At 38.7% G+C, this 20,038-nt stretch overlaps 1 protein-coding gene across 3 annotated transcripts; it reads right to left on the bottom strand.

Annotated features, from left to right (window-relative positions):
* Positions 1–2,658: 2,658 nt before the first annotated feature.
* LOC101174851 (RAC-beta serine/threonine-protein kinase) lies at positions 2,659–20,028 on the bottom strand. 3 transcript variants are annotated; one of them, XM_004076231.4, is made up of 14 exons: positions 19,900–20,028; positions 18,672–18,833; positions 18,402–18,530; positions 17,704–17,815; positions 17,444–17,591; positions 15,663–15,794; positions 15,175–15,240; positions 10,624–10,692; positions 10,422–10,544; positions 9,171–9,299; positions 6,338–6,552; positions 6,167–6,254; positions 4,479–4,581; positions 2,659–4,403 (listed from the first exon to the last, which is right to left on the bottom strand). In XM_004076231.4, exons 2-14 carry the CDS (start codon positions 18,715–18,717, stop codon positions 4,324–4,326), a joined length of 1,440 nt encoding a protein of 479 aa, XP_004076279.1. In that variant the 5' UTR covers positions 18,718–18,833; positions 19,900–20,028; the 3' UTR covers positions 2,659–4,323. The 3 variants fall into 3 exon arrangements, with proteins under 3 accessions (XP_004076279.1, XP_011481673.1, XP_023818143.1); XM_011483371.3 differs by having other exon boundaries at positions 19,886–20,011; XM_023962375.1 differs by lacking the exons at positions 10,422–10,544; positions 10,624–10,692.
* Between the last annotated feature and the right edge of the window lie 10 nt (positions 20,029–20,038).

Genomic DNA, 20,038 nt, shown 5'->3' with positions numbered 1-20,038 from the left:
AAAAAATGTTACCCTTAATGTGTTTAATAGGAAATTGGTAAATGAGACTCAATGATCAGAAACCAAATTTCATAATTTGAATAACAGGCATTTTCAAAATAAAACTGTTGCTCGGAAAACCGTTTTAAGTTGTGACTAATTTGATGTGAACAAAGGAAAAGAAAAAAAAAAACAGCAAATTAAGCAAAAGTCTGACACAGGTACTTATGTTGCTGAAGACGGGTCTTCGAAAGGCACAATGTTTCCAAAATAGTAAAGGCAGTGTCTGGTAGAGCGCTTGTTATATCATAGAACTATTCTTCATATGTCATTAAATTTAATTTTACTGTTTGACTACCCTTTCCTCAAAATATAGAGAATTTCATCTCCATTTAAAGAACCAAAAATGTTCTGGAATTGAGCCACAAACTTAAAATCAAATGGACCGCTTCAAGATCTAAATCTGGAATCGGACATTTATGCCTTCGGATAGTTTCATGGAAGGTGGACATTAAATTAGTACGAGTTAAGTAGCATCTGTTTAAGACCAATTAACTCCTGCATTTTTTATATATGTGGTTGCAGACATAAAAGATATGTTTTTTCATTATTCAACATAAATAGTTTTGGAATACACTCGTCTTTAAATGATTTTCAGACCTTTTTCATTGCAGATAAGTCCACACACGACCATGTCATAATAGTGATCTTCTGTCAGAAGGATTTTGTTTTCTCTTCAAGACCTTTTAGTTCTGATCACTAACAAGAGTAAATCTAAAGTGCAGTCCAAAAGAGGCTAAATAACATTTTCTTGGTAAGAAAAGGAACATTGTTCATTTGCCCTGATAAAACAATCCTTTCCTGTTGCCTGTTTACAGTTTTTTGTGTGTATTGCTCAGAAGGAAAGTCATGTGTCAAAAAAAACTTGGTAGATTTCAAATTTTTATTTTCACCAAAATACCATTTTGTTTATGAGCCTCTTATTTATTGCATCTAACTTGCATTTTTGGCTTGCAAGTCAGTCAGTGCTCAAATTCTTCTCCTGCTTCTTACATTCATTTCTGGGAACCTCTTCAGATGCTAAACAATATCTCAAATTTGTCTAGGCAAACCTACTTTGAGAGTGGTCTTAGACTCTCTAAGACCACTATGAAGGGCAGTAGCCTTTGCTAAAAGTGTCTTTGCAACATGTGCTGTTCTACAAACTGACCACCTAAAACAAAAGTCTTACCAAAAAATAAAAGAAAACACAAATGAACTTTGCTTTGTTTGGTCAAAACTCAGCAGTAAACACAAAGACTAAACAGACATGTCCAGAGTATCTGTGAGGAAATTTATTTTATTTGTGCTATTGGTTTAACTGGGGATTGCTCTACTGCATTTTTTATTAGGCCTGCATTAGTTTTTGGGTTGCAAAAGGCACTTTTATTTAGTCTTTATTTAGTCATAGCGAAATACACTGCCATCTGCAGCCACTGGCGGCTGCATATAAAGCTCAGAAATGTCAAACCCCCACAGCAAACGTAGATCTGGGGCAGGCAGCGAACAAGCTGCGATCATTTTTTTACCACAAGCTGTTTCAAAGGTTTCATTTCCCGTCAAACCAAAAGGCCTCGCCGGTATCTACGCGTGTCCTTGCCGTCAGTGGCATGGTTTCCGATAATTGCTGCAGCCCCTGAAGGCCACGTAGCGAGCCGCGCATGTGTTCGGTAAATGTGAGCAGGCTCGCGGAGGCGGGCCTGCGCGGCGCTGCACATGTTCCCGGGAGAACGCGGATGCACGGCAGGAGCTCCCGCGTGCGCGAAGCAGAAGGCTTTAAGTGTGTCACCTGCTGACGTAACCATATGTGAGGAGAAATAAAAAGATCTCACAGGCAGAAGGAAAAATCTGACAAAATAAAAGCTTCCCGTTAAAATGAACATTCTTTTTGGAGTGGTGCGGGGCAGGCTCAGCTGTGACAAGGAAGGTAAAGGTGGAGGTGGGGCTGCAACACTTCTTGTTTGGTGTGTCAGATGGAAGGGAAGTTTCAGAACTAAATGAGTCAAATAAGAATAAAGGATCATGAGAGGACTGGTGAAACCAGTGATGGTTTGGAGATGGTGGCACTGAGGGGGGAAAAAAGACAGGAGGCGGAGCTTGCGAGTACCAAAAAAGCTATGTTTGTGAGACAAAGCCAAAGGAGTTAGATTAAAAATCAAATAAAAAGGATATTTCCTAATCAAAAAGGAAATCTAGAGGAGCAGAGAGGAGGTAATGGATGTAGGGATGAAAATGGGGAGATGGAGGCAGAGGACTTACTGCTGCAAACCCTGAATAAAACAGATTTTTAGCTTGTGGATGAATTCATTTATTAATCTGTCTTAAACCCCTGGATTTAACAGTATTTAAAGACGCACTCTGACGAATTGTGCTTTTTGGCTCAAAACTGTACCAGTAATTTTAGGTTGGGAATGTAAGAGGCTGTAAGCTAGGAGGGTTTTTTGATTTTGGCAAAAAAAAAAAAAAAAACACCATTCACATAAATAAAATAAAAAACCACTGTGGACGCTTTTAAAATGGACCAATAGCTGATTGGAGTGGGGCTTGGAAGTTTGTGAAATGGTTGCAGCTTTTCTCACAAACTTTGTAAATCGTAAATAACCGAGCATGGTGGGAAAAAACAAGAACAAAGTAATACAATTTTAAAGACACACATTTATTGCATTGGTTTTTTTTTTTAGAATTACATTCTTTGACAAAATAAAAATTAACAGCTTGAATAATCATGTATATAGGAACATCTCCATTGCTTTCACTCATTCGGAACATCTTTAGGTCTCAAAAAAGGACAAGATGTGATCAAATGTTTAAAAAAGTAACGTCAGCAGAACAAAAGAATCTGTTGAAGAGCGAGCTGGTGGCGTGTCCCACCTTCATCTCCACTTGATGATCAGACGCCACAGCGGTCTGAGCCGCTTTGTGTGCGCGTTGGTGAACGGCTCTCTGGCGGCGTCCAGCTCCCAACGCTTTCCAAAAATGCTCACACATCCAAGTACCAAGCAAATATCTGATATCCTCAGGCACTGGGAGGGCAGTTTGACCTTGTTATGAAAGTATCCTGAGAAAAATGGCGCCATCACTCGACACTTGTCGAGACTCAACTCGTCAACGCAGAAAAGCCTGCACTGTCTGCCATGTGCAGATCCACGGGCAGCTCGCACAGAATGCTTTGCCGTGTTGTTGGGCGCCTTGGTGCCATAGGTGTCTTTCATGTAATCATTTCCTCTCCCAGCATGTGTTTCGAGAACAAAAATAAATTTTAAAACGGTTTAAACGAAGAATAAAATTAGCAACCACATGCAGTGCGGACTCTGACCTAAATCAACAGTAAATTAAAAAAGAAATGAAGCTGCCAACTGGTGCGATGTTGAAATGAAACATTGAAAAATATGTTTTAAAAGTTGATGTTCTACAACTTATTTTTATTGTAAGGATGATGGAAGTTGAGCTGGCTTGATAAGATGGAGCTACATGTGAAGTTGGCTGCTGATACCCAGAAAGAAAGGTCTACATTAAACCTTCCAGCTCTTCTAAAGGGTTGTTTTGGTCTGACTTTCCCACCAGGCGAGGAGCTCCTTGGATCTTCAGATGTGCCTCGGATTTGGGGCTTTCACCTGCAACATCTAAAATGTGTCGCTCGAAAGTTGGGATTAAAACATAGAGTAGTGTAAACTATCTTTTGAAAGTCCTTGCTTTAAAGCAGCACGGGCTGTGGATGAACGTCTTTCCACAGACTACAGGACAACACTGACAGAGAGCACAGATAGAATTGCTGTTTTCATTCATGCAGCTTGTGAGAGAGAGCAGTGTCACATTCCAGTATTCCTTAAAAAAATCAATACTTTGTTTTTCCTGATGTGCTCTGAAACCACCACATTCAGCTGAATGTTCAGTTACTCAACATTCAGTAACTGATGCCCAGTTACTAAAAAAAAGAAAAAGATACATTTCTTAAACACACACAAGAAAAATGTCAGAGGCGGCTTCCTCCATCTTGGTTCACAGCTGGCAACCCGCTCTACACATAATCCACATGCAGATCCCGTGATAGAGCATATAAAACCGTTGATATCCAGCAGCAGGTTCTTATGGACCACCTGATTGGGTCACAGACAGCGTTTTGTCTGACCGGAGCTGAGTCCACATGGATGCGTTATGGAAAACTGAATAAAAGGCACAGACATCGTCCCTGAACCCCAATCCTCCAATCACAGAGACACCGATTATTTTATGGCTGTGCAAAATTTGGCTATGGTCTGCATGAGGGATGAGTGTGTCTGTGTGTGAGACGGAAACTGGTGCGGTTCACTCTCGTATGCTGGCGGAATAGGAGAACTGGGGGAAATGGGCTTCCTGGATGGGATCGTTGCAATCTAGAGCGTGATCTGAAAGACCAAAAGAGGAGAGGCGTTTAAAACGTCCCAATCGCAGAGAATGACCGATGGTCCACGAATACTCACATTTGTCTGGAGGGGTGACAGTGATGGTCTGAGCGGTGAACTCCTCATCAAAGTATCTGGTGTCTGTCTCTGATGTGACCTGTGGTTTGAAGGGTGGGGTCAACTGGAACAGGAGGAAGAGGGAAGGAATTAGCCGCTCCTCCATTTATGGTGACCTTGCAGCCTTTTCCATCATCTCACTGGTATTCAGTAGATTCAAAACCTCTTCAGACTATTGGACTTGGTTCAATTGGGAGGGCAACACTGAAAAAACTCTCACCATCGTGTTTCATACTGCACTTTTAACCCTTGTGCTATCCTGTGGGGTCCTGATGACCCAACTCCCAGCTCTAACGTGCCTTGGAGGCACGTTAGAGCTGGGAGTTGGGTCATCTGGACCCCACAGGATAGCACAAGGGTTAAGGGAGACAATGTGGGATCATTTCCTATAGTTGCAATAGCTGCCCCCTAGAGGGCAGCTATTGCAAAGAAAGGGGAAGGAAAGGGGAAAAAGAACCCAAATGTGATGTACTGGTACATGTGATGTAAGCAGAAAGACGGCCAATCCCAAGATTCCTTCTACTAAGTCGGGTCAATTACAATTGGCTGAAGGTGAACCTCAGCGTGTTGTGTGCACTAAACGTATGATAACCGTTTTTCACAGCACTTTGAGCAATACCTGACTTTTTTAAAAAACAAAGAACAAAAAAGTCTAAAAGATCCAAAAATGTCAGGTTTTTGTGTCAATCTGTTGTCAAAGATATTTTGGTTTTTTTTTGGCTTAAAATAAAAAGTCCCAGAAAGTAAAAATAGTTTCTATGTTAAAAGGCATTTTTTAAAAATAGTTTTAAATTGTATACTCAATATGTAGGTCCCATCTATTTAGGAAATCACATTGTACATGAAGGCAAAAAAAAGAAATCGGACTCTCGTATCGCCACGTTAGTTGAATCTTTTTATAAATCAATTCTTGGATCCTATGTCCAGATGCGTATTGAATCATGTGAGAGGGAAAAATACTAAGTACTCTTTACCGTTCACAGCTGGGCACAGCTTCCCACTCACAGCACAGACGCACATTTTGAGTCTAGGGAACGGTGGCAAAGCTGACCTCCAAGTGTTCTGAGCCCAAGTACAGAACGAGGAGGATCACAACCATCAAGTCAATGATTTTCTAGTACAGAACAAACGGTGTGCTGTGAGAAGGCCCTGGCACCCCTGGGTGAGAAGCCCCACAGTTCACTAGAAAACACAGCAGGAGTGGGATTATATAAGTTTGCTTCTTCCCACTTATGAAACTCTTTTTGACAATCATATTCAAAGGGTTCGATGTGTCGTGTGTACTGTGTGTACAGTGCAATTTTATCAATTTATGATTAGGACTAATTGCAATTTCAAAAAAGAAAGCATCATATTTTTTCATTTATATTTTAATGAATTTATGAGTTAATATCTTAAATAGATTTGATAACAGTGCATTTCATTTTTGTCTTTTTGAAATTGCTGTAAATAAACCGTTCAATCAAAGAAAAGCAGACAGACTGGTCAGACTGGAGGGGTTTTTCTTTGTAATGAAGCAAACAGGCAAACAAGCTCCAATTTGAGCATAAATCTCAGGGAGCAGGTGACAAAAAAAACACGCTCGTCTGGATGTCTCAAGACAGACAAACCCAAGTTTCATTTCCTCTCTTCCTCACAGAGGGTCTTACCTTCTTTTGGACCACATCTTGCCAGTTGATGTTAATAAAAAATCGATGGTTCATTACTTCTTTGGCATCGTTGGGACCTCCACCTAATCTGTCAGTCCAAATAAGATGTCATAAGAATCAAACCACGTATTGTCCTAAACGGCTAATCATTGAGCGGCAGCAGTTCAGTACCTCTGTTTGGGGTCTTTCTTGAGCAGACCAGCTAACAGGGACTTGGCTTCGGGAGAAAGATTTCTGGGGAAGCGGATCTCCTCCATGAGAATGAGCTCAAACAGACGCTCATGGTCCTGGTTGTAAAACGGCAGGCGGCCACACATCATTTCATACATGACAACACCAAGACCCCACCAGTCCACAGCGCGGCCGTAGTCATTATCTTCCAGGACCTGTGAAGCACAGAAGTTTTAGACTTTCATATCTGGGTGTGTACTTCACCTTGGTCACCGTTCAGAATTTCTTCCCATCATTCCTGTTGCACAGATGCACAATTTTGTCCTTCTTTACATCTACAATCCAGACATGCAGTGCTAGACTTTTCCGTTTTCCAGGGGCACTGCAGATTCTTTAAGAAGAAATAATGATTTATTGCAGTCTGGGCCAAAATGTATGCAGAGAAGAGACAGGAAGTGACATGTTTGCTCCTCATCAATGGGCTCAAGTTTTTAAAACATTATATCCAACTATTAAAACTCTGAGAAAGAAACTTAAAGATTTTGTGCCTCTATAGATAAACCAACAATGTAATCAGAAGCATTATTTGTTTGAGCTTTTAGTCATATTTCTCTGTGATATCAGTATGTATGTACCAGTAAATACATTTATCAATTATGTTATTCACACATTTTCTCAAAACGCCTCAACGTAACATACAAGACATCAAGCCTCATTAATTCTAATTTTAGAGATAATTGCTACAATTTTTCTTTAACAACACACAATAAAATATTTATCTCAAATCCCTTAAGCTCAACTAAACAAACAGTAAAAACTAAAACTGAATTGGATTTTGAAACAGAGGGAGATCTTGTATTTTATGTCTGTAAGCAATATGACGAACTTTAAAGGTGATGTAGCTTCAGCTAACCTTTAGCAAAAAACAGAAAAAGAACATATTATGAAACTAAGTGGAGCACAGCTCCGGCCTTCTGCCTCAAGCGGGTAATTACCTTTTTCCAGATTCTTTAATATGAATAAAATGGGTTGGTACCGTCTTATCTCCAGCAGCTCATAGAACTGAAGAGCAGCAGCAGCTACAGCCTGCGCTCTCAGGACACGGTCCTGCTCTCTGTGCCCAGAGTGCGCACAGAGATGGGAAAAAAGGCTTTTAGATTTGCTGCGGCACAGTTTTGGAATGAACTCCAGAAAGATTTTAAATTGAAAGAATTGATCTCCCTGGGCTCTTTTAAAAAACTTTTAAATGAACGTGAGACAAAGCTTTCAAATTGTAAATGCTTTATTTAAAACTGTCTTTTATGATTGAGTGTGAGTGTATATAAGTGTTGTGTGTTATTGTTGTGCTGCTGCCTCTTGGCCAGGACGCTCTTGAAAAAGAGATTTTTAATCTCAATGAGTTTTTTATCCTGGTTAAATAAAGGTGAAATAAAAAAAAAAAAAAAAAAAATGACTGTTTTTTTGTGGTCAGGGCAGCCTGACCTCAGAGCGATAATCTGAGAGGAGAGACAGCAGGCTTCCTCTTTACGAGACAGGAAGTCTGTTGATGGAAGCAAAATATTCCTGCAGGGACAGCCTCTGTTCTCCTCAGTACCAGAAACCAAACATCGTAAATATTTCTGTAACGGCAAACTGTTAAGGCGCTAATCCATTGTTTTTGGGGTGAAAACTGATCAGAACTGCAACAACACGATATGTTCTAAACCCATTAAAAGAAGGCTACTGAATCGTGCTGCATTTTTCTGTAGAACTTTTGTGAAGATCCTTCAAAATGCTTTAATAGAAAAACATCTTTTTATTCCACTAAATGAAATGTATGTAATTAAATACGATTTTACTCCAAGAACTACAATAAGATGAATAATGATCAAGGCCAATGTTCCTACATTTCTGTCTCTCAGCTGTATTTCCATTTTGACCTAAAAAGTGATTTTAAAGCTGCTGCCTGCAGCTGATGGAGCTTCTGCTGGCTTGACAGTTGACTGCTAGGAGAATCTGGCCGAAAGTAAGCCCTTTTTTTTCATACATTTTTTGTGATCCTCCAAGAAACCCCTTTAGAACAAATCAAAATGGTTGAAAGCAAAACGTAGTTTAGCATGATAATACTTCTATAAGAAAGCACTGGATACAAGTTTGGTTTTTATGGACAGAAATGCAAAAATGAAGACTTTTGTGCATGGAAACATTTTGAAACTTGTTCAGTCACTAAGCTGCTCCTTAGTTCATGGAGCAATTACCTGCTATTTGGTAGGTTTGGGGGTTTAAATCCAAGTATTGACCTTCACTGTGTCCCTAAGGAGGACAGCCAGCCCTTCATGGTAAAAAAAACTGAGCGGCTTTGGTAAAAAGATTATGTTCTATATAGGAAAAAGAACACATTTTCACTTGTTCTGCTGCCAGTTTTTTGGCTAGTTTTACTGCAAGAATTTTTTAAAAACTAAATATAAGCTATACTTTCTCAAAACAAGTCATTTTGGGGGGTTAAAGATTACATGCTAACTCACAGAATTATATTTCCAACGTAGTATAATTTTACTAAAGAATAAATGGTAAAATGAATTTATTTTACAGAGTAAGCTTCCTTTAGACCGAATATCAACATAAATAACTTCATAGTGATGTGTAACAGGAGCTGGAGTGAAATAGTGCTAACTGAAGCTGCAGAATCATTTATAGCCCCGGTTCTTCTGCCAGTTTCCACCCCCTCCCTCCTTTAATGGCTTTCTGGGCATCGAGAAGATGCTAGCTCCCAAATAACATCTGCTTATAAAACATGTTTTGCTAGACATGTAATCTGAGTGTTCCTGAAACATGCCAGAAATCAGGTCCTCACCTCAGGTGCGAGATACTCAGGAGTCCCACAGAAGGTTTTCATGGTGGCATCAGGAGTGATCCCTTCTTTACAGAGACCAAAGTCGGTTATTTTTATGTGTCCGTCTTTGTCCAGCATCAGATTTTCAAGCTGGGACACAAGAGAAACAAATCCATGTCAGTTTGCATAACAACTCTGGAAAGTGCTGAAAGACCCACTCTGATGGAAATGGTTATCTTAAGGCCTTTTCCTGATGATGACGGACATATATCAAGGAAATAAAGCTTAAAATTGCATTTCTGCATATTTCTTCATTCAAATTGCTGTGAACCAGGGGCAGACAAATAGATCCATGCATGTCTTTGTTGTCCTCATCCAAGCTGGTGTCTGGCTCCAAACTGTATTTCGGGATAGCTCCAATATTGCTGTGTTGCACCAGTGATAATAGTTTGAGGTTGTGAGGGGCTGTAAGGTAGTGGGAGGACGTGTAAATACAGACCTCTCAGTGATGGGGAGGGAAAGGGGAGCGGGGTTACCCTGTGCCAACGGTCCCACCCACAAATTTCAAATGAACTATTGCCGCTCTGCAGAAACTATGTCCTAGAAAACAACTTTTTTTGGGGGGCTAAAAACAGCGCAACATAATTAAAAGACCACTGGGAACGCTTTTACTGTGGTTCAAAGATGATTGAAGTGGGACTTTAAAGAGATAATAATGGCATGAAAATCAGATTGATTTATCCTGAATTTCTATCTTATAGGATCTCCATTCCTACTAAAGCACACAAAAGATATTATTTCTCTTTTTGCATCTTTAAAACTTTGCGTTGTTTTGAAATGTATTTGTACATATGGCTTTTGGTGTCATATATGCCAATGTGTTGTATTGGTGTGATATGTTTGTGGTTGATTTCTGTGAGTCACAGAATTCATCCATGTCTGAAAGTTTCTTCCTTTCTTGTGTTTGTTGTCCTTAACGCAGGGGGGAGTTCCCCATCATCCAAATTATGTTTCATTTTCCCACAATCCATCAGTAACCTAAACTGTGTGGAGCTGTTACAAAAAACCTTTTAACATGAGATCACCTGCCGAGTTCTGTACTTGTGGGTTTGATAGAGTTGTCAGAAGGTGTTGTGTGTGTGTGTGTGGGGGGGGGGGGGGGGGGGTGTCCTGTGAGCATGTCTTATCATATTGCATCTGTAAATCAAACTGTACAAACTGTTACATGATGGCATAATGTAGGTCAGGTGGTTTTGGAGTAGTTTGTTTCACCTTAAGATCACGATAGACAACATCTCTTGAATGCAGGTACTCGAGTGCTGACACGATTTCTGCACCATAGAAGCGTGCGCGGTCCTCTGTGAACACGCGATCCCTCGATAGATGGAAGAACAGCTGAACGGACAGAGGTGATGATGTCAGAGATGTTCGGTTAGCACTGACGGATGCAGATCATCAAGCACCAGGGGGTTACCTCGCCTCCATTGGCATATTCCATTACAAAACAGAGACGGTCGTTGGTTTGGAAGGCATATTTCAGTGTCTGAAATGAGGAGGACACAGGAAAGATAAACTATCAAACTTTTGCAAATGAGAGGGCTTGGGATCAAACTTGAAAAAAAGCCTAAAAATGCCTCCAACATTAGTAGTTGTTTAATTTGTCAGGAAGGAACATTGATAGATATCTGAAGATTGTCATTCATCCGGGATGGATCCAAGGCAGAAAATGTGCTTTCAAAGTTCATTTGGACTGAGATTTTTTCAAGTGAAATACATTTCTCCAAGAATCTTAGAGACTTTCTCGCATTTGAATTTCTCAGAATTGAATAAGTGGTGAAACATCTTAAACCTTTTCTGTTGTGATCTGAGATACAATTAAAAATCACAAAAATGCAACTTTTTTTCTTTAAGAAACTACAAATACTGAGTTTACCGAAATTGCACATCAAGCTAAAGTAAAGTTTCTAAATACTGGTCGTAAGAGGAGGAGTTTTGATAAGTCCAGCCTTTATGGTCACAGTGACTTCCTTGTTGCTAAAACCAGGTCAACAAATAAGGAGCACCACGTCTTTATGATAAGCACAAAATACAGAATCCCCCATGTCCACGTGGAAAAGAGTGAAGGAAATGAACTAAAGACAAATAAATGGATGCTGGATACCAATTGAGTTGGGGAGCATATATTTTGTTTTCTGTGTTATAGTGGCCAACTATTTTCTTGGAACTTTTAAGCTTCAATGATTAAATATATGCTTGATGCATTTATGAATAAAAGTCTTCTTTTGTTTATTAGAAATAAAAGTGGAACCTTTTCTTCCAGACTGAAATCTACATGTTTGATTCTAAATCCCTATTAAACAACAGCTGTGTGAAGAAAGGCTCTTTTCTTTATGAGAGCCATGGCTCTCCCAGCATGTTCTGCTATATAAACAAAGTTATAATAACATTAGCCTGGTAAATAATTCATAATTTTACAAAAAAATATCTCATTAATCTGGTTTGGCTACATTACCCAGAATACTTAGAGGAGTCAAGAGGCAGAGGTCAGAGGGCTTCCAGAAGCACAATACTGGTGCTTTATTGACCCCATAACTTGATGAATAGAATATTTGTAAGTATTTCACTAAAACATTTGCTTTCTTTAGATAAAAGTCATCACTCCCTTTTTGGAATCATTAGGATTTAAACTGACTCTAGATTGCTTTTTTTTGTTTCACAAGCTGCAAACATTCCTGGTAAACATGAATGATAAAGCCTCAGCTGTCACAGAATGAAGATCTGGTGTAGGTACCATAACCAGTCGGCCTGCAATAACCATTTGGGGTCCTTTTGACTGAGGATAAAGTCACACTACGGTAGCCCCCAATTAATTATATTGCTAGAGGAGACATCACGTGGTTCCTCATGAGAGGAGAGCACCGCCATCTTGGTGAGGTCAAGTCACTGCTGCAGTGCATGCACGTGAACACATTTTTTTGCAAAATGCCAAGTAATTGTGCGGGTTTCAACTGCCAAAATCGGAGAAATGAGTCCACGAAGGATGAAGGCATAACATTTGACAGGTAAGTACTATAATTCTTTTCTTTTAATGCTGCAGTGGCTTCAGTAATAGTACAGATGTTTTTTAATAGTACACATGTTGACATGCATGATGCTGCAGGGCTTTTACCAACATGCTGCATGATCTACGTACAATTTGCTGTCGACATAATTGTAAACTTTATTGTATTAAACCTATATATAGTATACTAGGACTAGGCTATTATAGTAATATAGATTTATACATTTCTGACTCAGTGACTGAACTTTTCTTGCAGGTTTCCAATGGATTCAGACTTAAGGAAAAAGTGGGCCTTAGCAATAAAAAGAGCTAACCCAGATGGATCACTGTTGTTACTAACTAGTAATACAGTCTGGCTATGTTCAGAACATTTTGTGGAAACACATTTTGATAAGACTGGTCAGACTGTTTGCTTGAAACCCGACACCATACCATCCATGCTCCACAAATTGATCACTCACATGAATTAAATTTATAGGATAAATCTATTGTTTTTTTTTGTTTTTTTAAGGGTAAATCTGTTGTTGACTCTTGGACTTATTGTTGACTAATTAATGATTTATTATTATTATTGACTTACTATTGATTTCTAATTGTTATTATTTATTCATTATTATTACTATTATTATTCACTTATTATTTATATATCTTTGTTGTTTATTATTATTTTTATTGACTAACTATTGACTTATTGTTGGGATTTTCTAAATAATTTAAATTACATGTCAAAAAGGGTCTAAACCTTCTACATGTTTAAATTTTTTTTTACATTCTTTGTAATTATTTTTTTTATTTTTAAGAAGTCCTGTAACTATGCATTTTTCATTAAGGTTTGAGCTTTTAAGGCTGACTGTTTCTCTTATTTAACAACAACAAATGATGTATATATATAAATTATATACATATATATTATATATTTATATATATGTAGAAATATAAAGAAATATGAATATATATAAATTATATAAAAGCTACTTAGATGCCACCAAAGGCTATAGAAAGCATTGTCCTGTTGGCGATGACGACCTCACCAAGATGGCGTCACGCTCCGCCACTGTTGGCCAGGCATCCCAAGCGGACGTGTCTCCTCTAGCGATGTAACTTATCGGTAGCCCCACTTTGACAAACTACGTAGCGTGGAGATCTGCCCGGGCTCTACGTATTTTCATTTCACGTTTCCTTTTGTAACCTAAATTTCTTTTCCCTCATAAGTTGTGTCTGACATTATTCTTTGTAGTGTTTCTAGAGAGATTTTGACACAACCCACTTTGTTAAAAGATCTGTGGCTGTTCGAATGAACCTGCTGCTCCACACTAGAGAACCGTGTCTCTGAGCAGAGCAGCTGGAGTCTCGTAGCTTCGTGTTCGCAGGCAGGGAAGGTGCTTTGTTAGAGTCCGCAGTCCGTTCGGCTGCAATGCACTTAATAATAATCATAATAAAAGCACGTTTAGAAGATAATCTCACTCTGTGTCGGAGCTCTGTTTGTTTACAACGGACCGCATAATATCTTCTTCTATGGTAGTATCATGACCAATCACTATCTGATACGTCATCGGACCAACGGACAGCCAATCACATAATGTGACGTCAGCACTAGTCGAAGACCCGGAACGGTTGGTGCAGGCCGAATGGTTATGGTACCTACAGTGGTTCGCCTTTAGGTGTCCAACAATCTGCCTCAGTATTCAGAGAAAGACACTACACTTAAAGACTAAAAAGACAAATACACAAAACTGTGTTAAACAAACATTGGTGTTATTGATGTAATGCATCAACGGGAAACAGAAAGATTCATTTTACATAAATACAATTGACAATGAACATTAACAATTAAGATTTTAATTGGAAATAATTACATAACTTTCTGCGATTGCAATGAATTGCATTGCTGACTGCAAAATTTAATTATCTATTCAAACACATTGAATTGAAAAATTGTTTGCTTAACTAAAAAGAAAATATATATTATTTGCTTACCCCAAAAAAAAACAAGTCTGGCTCTTTTTAGTTTTTGACTTAGCTCTTGAAAGAGACTGATCCAGTGGCTCCAAAGCAACTCCCAATTCATTTTCACTTTATTGTATTTATATTTTATCTTAAAATATGAGGCACAGTATAACTCATGTGTACTAGTACACATGAGGCCTTGAGAGTGTCAGCTCCCTTCAGTCTTAGTCTGTCCTTGCATGCCATTGGCCAAATGGTGCTGTTGGTTTAGTTTTGCAAACAACACATCACCACAACACTCTGCCTCAGTGTTCAAGGCAGCGAGTACAAGACATTTACAGTTTTAAGATTAAAAGAAATATACGCAAAAGTTAAAAAAAGTAACGACACCAATTCAGCAATGCGTTAACACAAGATTAACACATTACTGTGGCAAGCCTTGATGTAAATAAATCCATTTTTATCCAATTATGACAGAAAATCTCAGATAGCCAGAGGGTTTCTTATGCATCTCACTCTAAACTCTCATTTTTAGAGAAACGGTCCAGCTTTGTCTTCTGTGTATTATATTGGTTCTTTAACAATGCTTCTCCTTATTATCTTCTTTACCTCTTCTAAAAATCCACTTTCTGTACCAAGTTAGGCCACTTTAAATGCTCACAGGATTTGATTTAAAAATCTTTTTTTTCTAAGCATAAATTAAAATAAAAAGTCTAAAAAATCAGCGACAACAAATATGATAAAAATAAAAAAGCAGATACTTATTACAAGACCAACTTCTCATACAAACAATTTGGATACAAAAGTAAGCATTGGATTGCAGATCTGATCCTTTGTCTGTATTAGAGAAAAGAAAAACATCTAAAAAGTGTTTTATTTTATTTTTTTCTGCCCTGTTTTTCTTATCAATTTTAAGTAAAGCACCTTCAAATAACTTCAATCATAAATAAGACCCACATTTAACCCAAGTTCAAATTGAGGGCAAAATCTCAAGTGAGTTATTTCTGCAAGTCTTACCGTGAGAAACGGGTGTCTGGTGTTCTGTAGCACCCTGCTCTCTGTAACCGTGTGGGCCACCTCATCCTGTCAACAAACAAAACTCTCAACATTTGCCTTGTCAAATCCCCGTCTGTACAAGAGGTTTACTTTGCAATACAAAGTATGAAACCGCTCCTGATAGCTGCATTTGCATCAACATGTGGCTCCAGTATCAGAACAACACAAACATGAGAAACAAAAGCGGCTTAAAGTAGACACAACTGCACAGTCTACTTAAAGCTGCAGCATACTGTGTTTTTTATGGCTTTGTATTTTAAAAAGCTGTCAAATTAAATTGCCACATATGAACTACCACATATTTAGAAAAGCAGGTTAAAACTTTAACTGACCTCAAAGAATCCCTTTTCTAACGCAGCCATATTTATTCATATACTTAACTGCATTATTGTCCTGCTTCTGTTTTCCATTTGTTAATCAATGGATGAGTAATAAGAAGAACTGCTTACCTTAGCTATTATAACCATTTTACGTAATATTTTCATGGCATAATGGACCCCAGTGGACTTCTCTTTGACCAGAATCACCTTTCCAAACGTGCCTTTACCAAGAAGCTTCAGGTACTCAAAATCATTCATTGTCTGAAAAATATACAAGTAGATTTAGAGGAATTTAAAGAGCAACATCAACAGCTTCAGAAGTAAACAAACCAAAGACAGGCTCAAAATAAAGTCTCCAAATCAAAATTATAAGGCAGTTTTGTGTGATTTTTTCCTTTTCAATCAATCTCCTCTGTGCTCTCTTTGTACCTTCAGGTTGCCAAATTTACATAAGTTTTAGATCGCAAGATACAATACTGGTCTTTTTTTACTATTAACTTTTGAACTCCTAGAATTTAAACAAGAGAGAAAAGTGTGAAAATGTTAATGTCTGTCTGACAAAAGTGTGTAATGAGGGGTTTCACAGCATTAAAACATCTGTAATCCTACTTCACATAAACATAACAGTTTATTTTTAGAACATAACCTCTGCGATATACGAGCACTATCATCAAAAATATCTGAAAACCATCAGTCTGTTTTGAATTTTGGGCAAATGCAACAATGAGCAAAACAATAAGAACTTGTGTCATAATTTCACAAACAAAAATGGCTTAATTTTGGTTTAAAATAAATATGGTCAAGAAATACTAATACATGATTTGATTCAGAACATGAACGATTTAGTTCCAGTAGCAATAATTGTTTGTTGTTGGACTTTCATTTAATTACATCGTAGTAATAGAATATCAGTCTTTTTCCCCACAAAACTTTGATTCATTAAGGATTCATATTTTCTTATGATCATCTAAAATACTTTACGAAAACAAAAATGACAAAAAGGGGGATATTTGACAACCATTTGGCAACCCAAACTAATTTTTTTTTATTTAGCCAAATTATTGAAGTCTATGCTTTTTAATGTATTTTTGTTTTCCCATTATACAATATAAATCAGAAAACATTATTTTTCCCAGGGGGAAATTGTATTTCAGCAAAAGATTGATCACCAAAATTCCAAATGGGTCCATAAATGTGTCAATGTTGAATCCTTTCAGTAAAAATGGCTTTGTGATTCACTTTTACATGTGTCAGACAATTAAATGCCCATGTGATAATAGATTACCTTTGGCACACAGAAGAACACATTTTTTATTAAATATTAGTTATTTTCGCAAACTATTTTCCAACCCTGAAGTAAGACCCAATCTCTGAGGCACCGCCCATTTCATGAGGTCAACCTAGAGTCGGCCTCGCCATTGTGTTGGGAGGGGCTGGTGCTCATAGTGAAGGTTTTTAGAGGAATGCTGAGAAATGCGTGAAGGGATCAAAATACTGCCTTTGGGTTGTTTTCTGTGAGGAATGAACATTATAATACACTTAAAGCTCAATACATTGATTTTGCGTGATAAAGGCCCCTAAAAACTGAAAAATTCTGAAGAAAGAATGGAGCAGCTTTGCTCTGACAGAAGGTCACTAAGGTGCATCTGAGCTTGATGTCAACAGTGAAACTCTCTGAAAAGATATTCCAGACATCTAACTGATGACGGACAAGCACTTCTACTGATTTTACGCTGCAAAAAGAAGAACGGCGAACATTTTTAAGAATGCTTCCAAACATAAGCAGTTCCCATCCTCAAATACTATGAAGTGACCAATTAATCACTAAGCTCACCGTTTTATGCTGCGATTTGCAGGTTTGTTAAACTAACGAGAACAACTAAACCTGTTATCGACCCGTGATTGATTACCACTTTGTTGCGGCTCTTGGACATCACCACTTCCATCTCCTCCAGGCTGCTTTCACAGGGGGAGCTGAACATATCCATAGGCTCCTCCTCCTGTTCCCGCATCTTCAAACCGTTTGCCACGGACTGAATGGCCTGCATCCACTCCTCCCTGAGAAGTAACAGTGCCAGATTTTCTAAAAGGCAAAATTCCAAAGCCCTGCAGCAGCTGGGCTTCCAGAAATTATATTTTCAGAAAAAACTACACGAAGCGTAAGACACACCTCTCCACGTTACTTTCCACATGAAAGGTACGTTCAATGACGGTGGTCCATTGTAAGCAACGGATAACAAAGGTGTTGGGTCGGGGTCTTTCAGTCTTCATTATTTGACACTCTGATAAAAAAAAAAAGTAAAACAAATGTTCAAGGTAACAGAATTCTAACTCAAGTTTAGTCCTGGAACCAAAGGTGAGTGTGACGTCACCCACAGAAAACGGTTAACTTCCGGCTCCAACCAAATGAAGTCAATTCAGTTGCCAGCTTTTTGTGATACAGACGTCAACATTTCTATAATATTTCTATGACAACCACTCTTACCAATCAGGAGTGAATTTGTTGGAAGTCCACACTCCTACCACTTTGAGAGAATCTGCCAATCAGACGTTTCAAACGTTCAACATGGGGTCCTTTTATCAAGGCATCTGATAGGCCAGTTTATAACGTAAATAACTTACAATTAAAAATATCATGAAAAAAAATTGAGGATTAGCAAGAACATATAAAAAAAAGTGTCAGAACAAGAATGATTGTTTTGACAAATCTAACGCCTGAGTAATAGCAGTTTATTCCCATGGAGATCTTTGGGATTTTGGCTTCTTGGGAGCCTGTGGGTACTTCCTGTTTGGAACGTGAGGGGGGAGGGGTCACTCAGTCCAGATGTCACATACAGTCAATACTGAAGCCTCCACATGGAGTCTCACCTGCCACTGAAAAGTTGTTGAGTGGGGGGGAAGTCGAGTCTCCAAGATCCGGCTTCTCTTTGTAACCAATAAAGGAACCATCACTTTTCAAGATGAAATACCGTGGCCTCCATGTCTTAATATATTCACCTGGAGTTACAGCAAGACACATATATAAGCGTATGCAGCTAAAATAAAGGAATGCTTTATTGATCTTGTGACACAAAGTTTAACTTTAGTAGTCTGATTATGTTGTCAAACTAATCAATAATGCTTTATTTTATCGGTTACCCCTCTTGTGGAGCCAGCCCTCTCTGACGACAGTAACCTCTGTCATGGCTGGAGGAGGGGGGGGTTCAAAGAAGGGGCAGGAAGTTGGGGAGGGGGAGGTTGTAAACCTTCTTTCTTCAATTTCCTTAAGTCTCCGTCAAATGTAGAAAATCTGAACCGAACCTATGAAATAAAAACAAATGAGCAAAAGGAAACCTGAGCAAAGTGCTTTCAAGATAATGGCAACGAAGCCCCGCCTCTTTCAAGAAGAAGGCGGAGACTTCAGCACAATTCATATTTTAATATGTTATAAATGTGTTATTAAAATGAGAAAGACCTGGCTTATGATATAATACATGCCTATTAGAAGCGTATGGAGGGAATTGTATTTTTTTACAGCAATACTTGAGAAACGCCACTAGATCTTTATAAACCTCATAATAAAATGATTTTTTTAGTACACGAAAGAGGTGACATTATTCGAGTGACATTCATTGCCTTTAAAAAAAAAGTTTAAAACTTTCCGGTTTTTTGTCCCCTTATTGTCAGTTTATGTCAGAGAAACGATGACATATTGTCTTGTGTGCTAGCACAGTTAAATTGAGAGCTCCAATAGGCTGCAGAATGAGAATACCCCCCACTTAAGACGTGACCGAGAGTTCACGAGTGTCAACGACGTGGGTTCATGGCCCACACTTCCAAAGAGCGCAGAGAGAGACCCACTCCACCGCTCAGGTTTCCCACGTCTGCCACTCAACGCAGGCAGGCTGCCGTTAGCGTTATGCTCATACTTCCAACCCCAACAAACCAGTGGGCTAAAGTTAGTAAACTAGCTAACTTAGTTTGTAGTTCCATGAACTTTTTAACGATGGGGTGTGTGTGTTTTTTAGAACTAACTAACACACCGAGTTACGACGTTCAAAGCACCACATCATCATGCGTCCTCTAAATAATTTAATTTAATTTCGTTTTGTAGCTTCAATCGTGCGAAATTCATTAACGAAAGCATTAAAGCCAAACTTGTCTTTCTACGTCATTTTCCACTCCGTTAACCCCGCCTGGCACTGGTTGAAAGCGTACTAACTGGTAAACACAACTGTCTCATGATTTTAGACAAGAAGAACTAAGATCATGGACCGAGCTACAACAGACAGAAGTAGTTTAGAAGGCAGTTAAAAACAAACAAATAAACCCAGCTTAAAAGTTCACAAGTCACGTGCACGTGTAGGAATTACCCGGTTTCACGCACATTTCACGGACTTTTTCCTGCGTTGTTCTCCCCTTTCAGCGCAGTCGTGTAACAGGTTCGGTTCGGAACAGGCCGTCCACACAGGAAAGTTCACTGCACTCTTCTTCATGCTGAGTCGGGTCAATGTTCGCTGTTTTGT

Source organism: Oryzias latipes, chromosome 14, assembly GCF_002234675.1.
Source record: "Oryzias latipes chromosome 14, ASM223467v1".
In the NCBI taxonomy this organism is placed as follows: domain Eukaryota; kingdom Metazoa; phylum Chordata; class Actinopteri; order Beloniformes; family Adrianichthyidae; genus Oryzias; species Oryzias latipes.
Note: the sequence above shows the minus strand (reverse complement) of the source record. Positions and strands in the feature narration are given on the sequence as shown.